The following is an 11244-nucleotide window of genomic DNA, read 5'->3' on the forward strand; positions in this document are numbered from 1 at the left end:
TGTTATCTAGCGAGTGGGAGATTTCACAGCTGGCCCGACTTTTACTGCAACCTACTGTACATCCTTAGTAAAAGAACTCTTTGCTTTAACCAAGCGGAGTCGAAGCCTTTTCCCCCCCTAAGGGATTGGATTGGGGCAGGTCTGGCAGGTCATAAATGTATGCCAATTGCCAAGGGTCCAAGTTTTGATGACATGACCACGGGGATGCCGCAACAGTTGTAAGTGTAAAAACCGGTCGTAAGTCAATTTTTTCAGTGCCACTATAACTTTGAACGGTCACTAAACAAATGGCTGTTAAAATTGTAGACTACCTATACAATCTTCCTCCTGCTGTCAGTCTCTTTAGCGGTGGTTATTCCACTTTCAAAGGAGTCCGGCAAGGCTGTATACTGTCGCCCTGCCTATTTAACTTATATGCAGAGCACATCATGAGAAAGGCAGGGCTAGATGAATCAAAAGTTGGAATTAAGATTGCCGGAAGAAACATCAACAACCTAAGATATGCAGATGACACCACTCTAATGGCAGAAAGTGAAAAAGGACTGAAGAGCCTCTTGTTGCGAGTGAAGAAGTAGAGTGCAAAACCTGGGTTGAAACTCAACATTAAGAAAACCAAGATCATGGCATCCAGCCCTCTCAATTCCTGGCAAATAGATGGGGAAGAAATGGAGGTAGTGACAGATTTTATTTTCCTGGGCTCCAAGATCACTGCAGATGGGGACTGTAGCCAAGAAATTAAAAGACGCTTGCTCCTTGGGAGGAAAGCCATGGCAAATCTAGACAGCACACTAAAAAGCAGAGACATCACCCTGTCAACAAAAGTGCGTATAGTCAAGGCTATGGTCTTCCCAGTTGCAATGTATGGCAGTGAAAGCTGGACCATAAGAAAGGCTGAGCGCCAAAGAATTGAAGCCTTTGAACTATGGTGCTGGAGAAGACTCCTGAGAGTTCCTTGGACTGCAAGGCGATCAAACCGGTCAGTCCTAGAGGAGATCAACCCTGACTGCTCTTTAGAAGGCCAGATCCTGAAGCTAAAACTCAAATACTTTGGCCACCTAAGGAGAAGGAAGGACTCACTGGAGAAGAGCCTAATGCTGGGAAAGATCGAGGGCAATAGAAGAAGGGGACGACAGAGAATGAGGTGGCTGGATGGAGTCACTGAAGCAGTAGGCGTAAGCTTAAATGGACTCCAGAAGATGGTAGAGGACAGGAAGGCCTGGAGGAACATTGTCCATAGGGTCGCGATGGGTCGGACACGACTTCGCAACTAACAACATTCCACTTTCAAAATAACTTAAGTTCGGCTTTTGATACTTGTTTCTAACTTTATTTTACATTTCGTGGTTCTTTCAAGATCGAAGAAACGCTTAGGAGTGGTAGAGTTTGATTCAGGCACATCTTTTGACACCTTTCATTCTCAGAACTATTTTTATTTCTTTCTTTTTCCAGGGAAGAGCTGCAGGATGTAAGCAGCGCTCTTGCAGATTTTGTTTTAAGTCTGGCTGCTTTTCAGAATTGTAAATTCCAGGTCCCGCTCCTCTCCCCCCCAAAAAAAAAATCCTTGCAGCCGAGCAAAACAGGATTGGTCTGGAGAAGATCTGCACAGTGGGACTGGCTCAAGCTGACTCCCAGGCCCCCTCTGCCAATCAATGCTGCCCCGCCCCCAAACCATACAAAACACCTCAAGGATTGGCTGAACGCTGAGCACTCTTCAGTGCCCAGATGTTTTTTTTGGGGTGGGGGAGGTGAATGGAAAAGCGGGGCTTTGCAGAAGCCAGAGAGAAGTACAATCCAGAAATCTGGTTGAGTTGTTCTTTAATATTTCTGCAATCATCAATGCTTTTTACCGGTTGAGCTCCGGATGGCTCCTGACGCTTCGCTCCTTCCGCCGTGACCTAAAAACTTACTTATTTGAACAAGCCGGCCTGGTCTGATGGGAGTGGGGTATTTTAATATTAATTTTATTAATTTTTATTGTAATTTTGGGCTACACTATTTAATTCCTTCTTAAATTTTGTACATTGTATTTTTTATTGTATTGCCCTGTACACCGCCCTGAGTCCTTCGGGAGAAGGGCGGTATAGAAATTAAATTATTATTATTATTCTACATCTCTCTCTCTCTCTCTCTCCCCTCCCCACAAAAAGGTGCTTTTTCAGGCGGCAACTGGACTTTCTTGTTTTTCTTCGAAGACGTTTCGCTTCTCATCCAAGAAGGTTCTTCAGCTCTGACTTGGATGGTGAAGAATGGAAGGATTTATACTCCTTGCAGAGAGTTGGTCATTTGCCTTCTTTTAGAGAGTCGCTGAGGCCACCTGGAGGTTTAACTGTGTCCTCAGGGTCACCTGAGTAGTGCAAATGGGTTACAAGGCTCCATGTTTGCACTAGTCAGGTGACCCCCGAGGACACAGATAAGCCTCCAGGTGGCCTTAATGACTCTCTAAAACAGGGGTGTCAAACTCAATTTCATTGAGGGCCGCATCAGCATTGTGGTTACCCTTGAGGGGCCGGGTGGGTGTGGCCAGGGTGGGCATGGCCTACTGGGTGGGCGTGGCTGGAGTGGGTGTGGCCTACTGGGTGGGCATGGCCAGCTCTACATTTTTGCGTCAATGGTGCCTATGGGGGCCTGGGCAGGAGTGGGACAAATCTGAGGGTCTCTGGGAGAAGGAGATGGGACTGGGGTAAGTGCTGAGGCATGGTCCACTGGAGGAGCCTCACTGTTCTTCTCAGGCCATGCGGGGGGCGGGGGGAGAGGCTGGACGGTGATGCGGAGGTCAAATGCCCAGCCTAGCCCTCAAGCACCTGCAGCACTAAGCCCACCCCCACTTCCCCAAGGGGGTGCCCAGCTGCTGTGCTTGCTCTCCTTAGCCAGGTTGCTCATGATGGGTACGAGGGCAACGTCAAGAGGGAGGCCCACTTCCTCTTCATGTGAGGAGAACTGGCTTTGTTTCCAAAGCTTCCTTAGCAATAGGATGGGAGACCACCCAGGTTAGGTCAAGAGGAGGGGGCAAAGGGATGGTGAAAGGGCAGCAGAGAAGGACTAAGGCAGGACTTCCCTCAGACCCTCCCTCTCCTTCCTTCCTTCCTTCCTTCCTTCCTTCCTTCCTTCCTTCCTTCCTTCCTTCCTTCCTTCCTAAGAACAGAGTGATGGGAAAATATTTGAGATGAGGGAGGGAGAAAAACAGGCAAGAAACGCAGCTGGGGAAGTGTCATCCTTCATGAGGAATGAAGAAATGTACCATCGCCTGGAAGTGGCCAGCACATGGCCCTTTCCTCACAGCACCGAGAGGCTGAGCCGGGTGGCACAAATCTGAAGAGAAGCACAACGCTGCCCAGCCCCTAGCTTGCCCGAAGTAGGCAGGGCCATGTGCTGGCCACTTCCAGGTGATGATGCATTTATTCATTCCTCACAAAGGGTGATACCTCCCTAGTGTGCACCCAGGGAGCGGGGCCGATATGGCAGGGACCGGTCCCTCACTGTTTCCAGACGGCCTTGTGGAGCTAAGACTGAATGTATTTCAGCATAGATGACCACCACAAAATTGTACATTGGCTCCTGGCCGGCCTGGGCCAGAGCCAAGGCAGCGGGGGCCATTAACTCACTGTTTCCAGGATGGCTTCGCGGGCCACATGAAACCACTTCGCAGGCCGGATCTGGCCCCCGGGCCTTGTGTTTGACATGTCTGCTCTAAAAGAATGCAAATGACCAGCTGTCTGCAAGGAGTATAAATCCTTCCACTCCCCACCATCCAGTCAGAGCTGAAGAAGCTTCTCGGAGAAGCGAAACATCTTCAAAGAAAAGCAAGAAAGTCCAGTTGCCTCCTGAAAAAGCACCTTTGGGACAACCATGGCTTGGATGACTGAGAATCTCCATAGAATCTCTCTCTCTCTCCGATGAATTTTCTCCCTGCTTTCAATTTCACAGCCCTCCTTATTGGACCCCTTGCTTGTGTGACCCCTTTGATCCAAAGACCGTTTGCCATTCACACCCCAAACTCTTCTCAAAATACAGACGTTTAAAGCTTTGCCCTTCTTGGGGGGGGGAGAAGGGGTTGTTTTGGCTTCTTAAACAAGGTTAGGTGTCTCCTTTTTTTCCAGAGGCCTTCCCCTCAGAGCAGGCTTCGATATCAAGACTTAGACCAAATTGATGACTCGGCTTTCGCAATCAACGCATTTATACGGTTGGTCCCCCGCGTAGTGATTTCGATAGGCGGGAAGGTTATCGCTGACAACGAAGCTTTTCCCGCACTCCGCGCAGATGTAGGCTTGCTCCCCTGGGTGATCCCGTTGGTGCCTATCGAGGCTGCCCTTACGACTGTAGCTCCTTCCGCAGTTCATGCACTTGAAGGGCTTCTCCCCCGTGTGGGTTCTCTGGTGCGTGGTCAAGATCGATTTCAGGCTGAAATATTTCCCGCACTCCAGGCATTGGTAGGGCTTCTCTCCCGTGTGGGTTCTCTTGTGCCTCTTGAGGCTCCCGCTGCGATTGAAGCGTATCCCGCACTCGGTACATCTGTAGGGCTTCTCCCCCGTGTGGGTTCTTTGATGCGCTGTCAGGGTCCCGCTGTCGCTGAAGCTCTTTCCGCATTCCGTACAACGGTACGGCTTCTCCCCTGTGTGGGTCACACGGTGCCGGTTGAAGTCCGATTTATATTTGCATATCTTCCCACAGACGGGACACTTGATCCTCCACTTCCCTTGGCGACCCTCTTGCGGGATCAGGAGATCGTGGATGTCGGCCTCCTGAAAAGTGGAAGAGTTCTTCTTGCTCTTGGATGGTTTGGGAGGCTCTTTTTGATTTGGGAAGGTCTCTTTCCCTGCTTCAGGGCTGGTTGTTTCTGATGACTCCATAGGGGACTCTTCGTAACTTTCAGTGTCCTGCCAATCACCTGGGGAAAAAGAAGGGAAGGGAAGGGGGAAAAAGGGAAAGGAACAAAAAGGAAAGGAAAGGAAAAGAAAGAGCAAGGGAAGAAAAGGGAAAAGTGAGGGAAGGGAAAGGAAAAGCAAGGGAAGGGGAGGGGAGGGAGGGAGGAAGGAAGGCAGGAAGGAAGGAAGGAAGGAGTCTTAAACATTTATCTTTAATATTCCCTCCCACTTTCCCTGTCAACAAAAATCTAGGTTATCTCCGAAATGAATTTCAACATGTTTGCAGTCTATTTCTTATAGACTAGACTACTGCAACACTCTCTACATGGGGCTGCCCTTGAGGACCACTCGGAGGCTTCAGCTGGTGCAGAATGCAGCTGCACGAGTTGTTATGGGAGTTTCCCGATACTCCCATGTAACACCTCTTCTCCGTGACCTGCATTGGCTTCCAGTTGCCCTCCGGGTGAGATTCAAGGTGCTGGTAATGACCTATAAAGCTCTAAATGGCTTGGGTCCAGATTATCTAAGGGAACACCTGCTGCCGGCATCAACTTCCCATCGTCCTGTGCGCTCCCACAGGGAGGGCCTTCTTAGGGTACCGCCGGTTAAGGAATGCCGGCGGGTTATCCCCAGGGGAAGGGCGTTCTCTGTGGGCGTGCCGGCCCTTTGGAACCAGCTTCCCACGGAGCTTAGGACCGCCCCCGACCTTCGCTCATTTCGTAGGGACTTGAAAACTTGGTTTTTTGAGTTGTCTGGCCCAGACTGAGGGGTTTTAATTTTTAATTAATGGGGTTTTAGTTAAGTTCAGGGATTAATTTAATCTTAGTTTTAATCATTTTTAATTGTATATGATGTATTTTAACTTTTAATTTTCCCTGTAAACCGCCCTGAGTCCTACGGGAATAGGGCGGTATATAAATTTAAATATAAATAAATAAATAAATAAATAAATATAACTGCACAGTACTAGAATTTTCAAATTGGAAGCAGTCAGTCCAAGTTCATCAACACAGATCCGGGCAGTGGTGGGATTCAAATATGTGAACAACCAGTTCTCTGTGTGGATGCCACTTCTGGAAGTCCATTCTGGGCCTGGGCAACAAAAAAATTAGCTACCGGTTCCGCCAAAGTGGTGCGAACCATCTGAATCCCACCGCTGGATCCAGGGCATTTTTGCTCCAGTCACCTTTTTTTCCCATCTGACTCTCTACATCAGTGTTTCTCGACAAGTTTAAGATACACAGAACTTCCAGAATTCCCAGCTAGCATGCTGGCTGACAGCCCACTGGCTGGGAAATTCTGACAGTTCCCCATGCTGGCTAGGGGATTCTGGGAGTTGAAGTCCAGACACATCTCCAAGTTGTCAAAAGTTGAGAAGCACGGCTCTCTACCGTGCAAGAATAAACAGGTGGTCATCACTTCAGCCTCCCAACAGTTGTACAAGGAGCATCCTTACCCACAGAAGTAGCATTTTCACTGCTCTCCAACATGACTTTCTTCCATTGGGCCCGCTGGCTTTGATTTTGGAGAACAACCAACTTCTTCAGCCTCTAAGATCGCCAGCCTTTAAAAAGGGGGGGAAACATCAGTTATCTCCCCAGTATTATTGCATTAAAGGTAAAGGTTCCCCCGCACATGTGTCCCGGGAACACGGTGGTCAGTGGGTTAGGACGCTGAGCTTGTCGATCAGAAGGTCGGCAGTTTGGCGGGTCGAATCCCGAGTGCCGCATAACAGAGTGAGCCCCTGTTACTCGTCCCAGCTTCTGCCAACCTAGCAGTTGAAAAGCACGTAAAAAATGCAAGTAGAAAAATAGGGACCACTACGGTGGGAAGGTAAGTGTTCCGTGCGCCTTTGGCGTTTAGTCATGCCGGCCACATGACCACGGAGACGTCCTCGGACAAGCGCTGGCTCTTCGGCTTTGAAACGGAGATGGGCACTGGCCCCTAGAGTCAGAAACGACTACCACGCATGTGTGGGGGAACCTTTACCTTTACCTATTATTGCATTGGTCTAAGACAGCCCTTTGACTCAGCCTGTTTTACTGATGGTAAAAGACAATAAAATTCTTGTCCAGCTTCCTGATGAATGTGGGCGGAAATCATCCCAAACCAATATCTATTCACTCCCTTCCTGAAAACATCTGGCCTTCGCCAACTGTTTAGCTCAGCAGTTTCACTAAACTGGTTTTACTGTCAAATGGTTACCAGAATCTGCTTCTCTATAGCCTGTCACAGAGAGGCAGGCAAGAGCTACAGCAGTGTTTTGGAAGACTAAATGAAGCTGTTTTGGGACTTATGTGATAACAGATTTTTAAACGTTACCCAAAATTAGAAAAACACACACATCCGAACAGTAAGAACAGTTCCTCGATGGAATCCATTACCTAGTTCCTCAATTTTGGCAGCTTGAAGATATGTGGACTTCAACTCCCAGAATTCCCCAGCCAGCATAAATGGCCCTATCTAGTTTCATGCCAGAGTATGCACAGTCTTATTGCACTGAGGTAACCCAGGAGTAAATGCAGTACACAGTGGTTTGTATTAAATGGTTTGTATTACACTATATCTACAAATATATACTAGAAATAAGATAGATACACGTGGTGAAACAGCAAACTCCAATATACAGCAACTACAGCAATCAAATGGAGGACAAAGACTCCAGCAAAAAACTTCCCTTTTATACTCAACTCTTAAAGGGATACAGACCCTACTGACTCTTAAAGGGACAGACACAGACTCTGCTGAGTCATTCCTATCATAGCATCATCCTATCATTGCATCATCCACCTTACATTACATCTTTAGATAAGCTGTTTGGCTGTTAAATCATTAAACTTTGACATTTCAATTCTCTTATTTAATTTCTGAGACAGTTGACAGGCTCCCCTTTGCTATTTTCAAGGAGCATGCGGACATCTCTATGTTTTGGTGTGCTTTAATCTGGATTTCTCTCTTAAAACAGGGAACTAAAAGACCCCGATTTGACATTGCAGGGACAAAGTTGTTATGGTTACCTTTGCGAAGAGGCTTTTCTTTGATACTGCAAGATCAATAAAATACGAGGGTCCTATGGGAAGAAAAACCACACGGTTATTCTAAAATAAATTATTCTGAATTATGCTTATCAGAGTTCTCTCGCTCCTTTTTTACTCCGAGGTAAAACTGGAGCAAGTGAAACGATACTATAAATGCTGCCGCAAGTAGGCTCAATTGTGGTCCTAAATCGAGAACTATATATGCATGCATGTGTATATAGAATAAAATAACAGAGTTGGGAGGGACCTTGCAGGTCATCTAGTCCAACCTCCTGCTCAGGCAGGAAACCCTATGCCATTTCAGACAAGTGGTTGTCCAATCTCTTCTTAAAAACTTCCAGTGTTGGAGCATTCACAGCTTATGGAGGCAGGTTGTTCCACTGGTTAGTTGTTCTAACTGTCAGGAGGTTTCTCCTAGGTTGCTTCTCTCTTTGGTTAGTTTCCATCCGTTGCTTTTTGTCCTGCCTTCAGGTGCTTTGGAGAATAGCTTGACTCCCTCTTCTCTGTGGCAGCCCCTGAGATATTGAAACACTGCTATCATGTCCCCCTTCATCCTTCTCTTCATTAGATTAGTAAAGGTAAAGGTTCCCCCACACATGCGTGCTAGTCGTTTCCGACTCTAGGGGCCGGTGCTCATCTCCGTTTCAAAGCCAAAGAGCCAGCGCTTGTCCGAGGACGTCTCCGTGGTCATGTGGCCGGCATGACTAGACGCTAGAGGCGCACGGAACGCTGTTACCTTCCCACCGTAGTGGTCCCTATTTTTCTACTTGCATTTTTACGTGCTTTCGAACTGCTAGGTTGGCAGAAGCTGGGACGAGTAACAGGCGCTCACTCTGTTACATGGCACTCGGGATTCGACCCGCCAAACTGCTGACCATCTGATCGACAAGCTCAGCGTCCTAACCCACTGAGCCACCGCGTCATTAGATTAGACATACCCAATTCCAGCAACCGTTCCTTATATCATTTAGCCTCGTCTCCTAATCATCTTTCTTGCTCTTCTCTGCACTTTCTAGAGACTCAACATCTTTTTTAATCGTGGCGACCAAACCTGGGTGCAAGGGTGGCCTTAGCAAGTTAGTATGAAGCGGTATTAATACACTTCACGTGATCTTGATTCTATCCCTCTGTTAATGCAGCCTAGCCCTGCGTTGGCTTTTTTGGCAGCTGGAGCACACTGTTGGCTCATATTTAGGTGATTGTCCACTAGGACGCCAAGATCCCTCTAACGGTTACTGCTATTGAGTCAGGTACCACTTATGCTGTACCTTTGCATATATGTCTCTTCTTAAAAAAAACAAAAAACCTCCAGTGTTGGAGCATTCACCACCTCTGGAGGCAGGTTGTTCCACTGGTTAATTGTTCTCACTGTCAGGAAGTTTCTCCTTAGTTCTAGGTTGCTTCTCTCCTTGACTAGTTGATGATGATGATGATAACTTTGTCACTTTGAATGTACACCAATCGGCATACATCAAAATGAAATTTCATTGCATACAGCTCTCAAAGGGTCACCGCCTCCGATATATACTCCTTGTTCGGGGCCCGCTCAAATTTCACATTGTCCATTTTAGTCTCTAGGGAGTGAACGATGGCAAACAGGACAGATGGAAATGGGGCTCTATGTGGATTAGCCCTCAAATTCGTTTGTATTCTGACAACCTCGCCTTCTTTCCTTTTTCTGATCCTGACTCTTCCACCCTTTCCTTAAAGAGGCCTTGCTTCTTTTCGCCCCTGGAGCACGCTGCTGCCGCCGCCACCAACTCCTCCAAAAGCCTCTCTCTCTCTTCCTCTTGACCTGCCGACAGCCTCATCCATTTCCTTCACTCCATAAGCTCCAGGTCCTCTCCTCCTCTGGAAACAGCCCTGATTTGCAGTAGAATCCATCACTGGGCCATCCGTTTCCATCCGTTGCTTCTTGTCCTGCTTTCAGGTGCTTTGGAGAATAGCTTGACTCCCTCTTCTTTGGAGCAGCCCCTGAGATATTGGAACACTGCTATCATGTCACCCCTCACCCTTCTCTTCGTTAAACTACACATGCCCAATTCCAGCAACCGTTCCCTATATGTTTTGGCCTCCAATCCCCCAATCATCTTTGTTGCTCTTCTCTGTACCCTTTCTAGAGTCTCGACATCTTTTTTACATCGTGGTGGCCAAAACTGGATGCAGTATTCCAGGTGTGGCCTTACCAAGGCATTGTAAAGTGGTATCAGTACTTCACGTGATCTTGATTCTATCCCTCTGTACGTGTTTACACATGCCTACACACATGCCTGCACACACACATGCCTGCACATGCACAAGCATATACATTCGCGCGTCCAAGTAGATTTAATCTCGTGACCGCCCCGCTTTGCCAACTGCTTGCATTGCTCCCTGGCAGGAGAAGCTGGGGAACCCATCTATTTACCTCCCGCCCCTTCCCTCGCCCCCCAGCAGATTTCGTTTCCAGCCCCCTCCTCACCTCCCTTGGCGAAATTTCTTCCCCAATTCTTCCCCCCCCCCTGCGCCACCTAACCCTCCGCCCCCGCCGGGCCTCTTTTCCCGCCCGGCCTTCCTTTCCAGCAACACCAAGACAGGTGTGCGGCTTCTTCTCTTCCCCCCCCCCGCCTCCGCTTTGTCCTTTTTCCTGCCTCTCTAGGAATCCGCGCTCCTATCCTTTAACCACTGCAGGCGTTCCAGCGTGGGTGCTTCCCGTTTTTGCTCTCCAGCTTCGCAGATTCCTGCAGATTCCTTTCCTACTCCGCGGTCCTTGCAATCTGGGCTAATTGGGATAGTGGCGATCAAAGGTCTGGAGGTTTTTTTTTAATATATATATATATATATATATATATATATATATATATATATATATATATATATATATATATATATATATATATATATATATATATATATATATATATATATATATATATATATATATATATATATATATATATATATATATATATATATATATATATATATATATATATATATATATATATATATATATATATATATATATATGCATGTATATATACATATATACACATATATATGCATATATATATATACATATATACACATACACATACACATACATACATACATACATACATACATACATACATACATATATATATATATATATATATATATATATATATATATAATGACAAATGCTTGTTAACTATCAGCTGACTCAGGAATTCTGGGAGTTGAAGTCCATGAGTCATAAAAGAGCCGAGGTTGCCTACCCCTGGTATAGGGTTTCCTGCCTGAGCAGGGTTGGTTGGACTAGTTGACCTCCAAGGTCCCTTCCAACTTCACTATTATGATATGATTAGTCCTCATGACCACAA

General features: G+C 46.8%; 2 protein-coding genes across 4 annotated transcripts in view; one reads left to right on the forward strand and one right to left on the reverse strand.

Annotated features, from left to right (window-relative positions):
* Window positions 1-1305: 1305 nt before the first annotated feature.
* Window positions 1306-10462, reverse strand: LOC308661485 (uncharacterized protein). Of its 3 annotated transcripts, XR_014024956.1 has the most exons (5): window positions 10362-10462; window positions 7880-7932; window positions 6319-6426; window positions 3141-4885; window positions 1306-3096 (listed from the first exon to the last, which is right to left on the reverse strand). XR_014024956.1 is itself a non-coding variant. In XM_081316420.1 (4 exons), exons 3-4 carry the CDS (start codon window positions 6350-6352, stop codon window positions 4134-4136), a joined length of 786 nt encoding a protein of 261 aa, XP_081172546.1. In that variant the 5' UTR covers window positions 6353-6426; window positions 7880-7932; window positions 10362-10462; the 3' UTR covers window positions 1306-4133. The 3 variants fall into 3 exon arrangements, 2 of the variants coding, with proteins under 2 accessions (XP_081172546.1, XP_081172547.1); XM_081316420.1 differs by having other exon boundaries at window positions 1306-4885; XM_081316421.1 differs by lacking the exon at window positions 10362-10462 and adding an exon at window positions 10087-10277 and having other exon boundaries at window positions 1306-4885.
* A 93-nt stretch (window positions 10463-10555) lies between these two features.
* LOC308663942 (zinc finger protein with KRAB and SCAN domains 5-like) overlaps window positions 10556-11244 on the forward strand; it is a 19945-nt gene continuing 19256 nt past the window's right edge. The window contains exon 1 of the mRNA XM_081320764.1: window positions 10556-10686. The gene's annotated coding sequence lies outside the window, so the exon portion shown is untranslated. The remainder of the gene's footprint in view (window positions 10687-11244) is intronic.

This window comes from Vipera berus (assembly GCF_964194415.1).
Source record: "Vipera berus genome assembly, chromosome: 2".
Taxonomy (NCBI): domain Eukaryota; kingdom Metazoa; phylum Chordata; class Lepidosauria; order Squamata; family Viperidae; genus Vipera; species Vipera berus.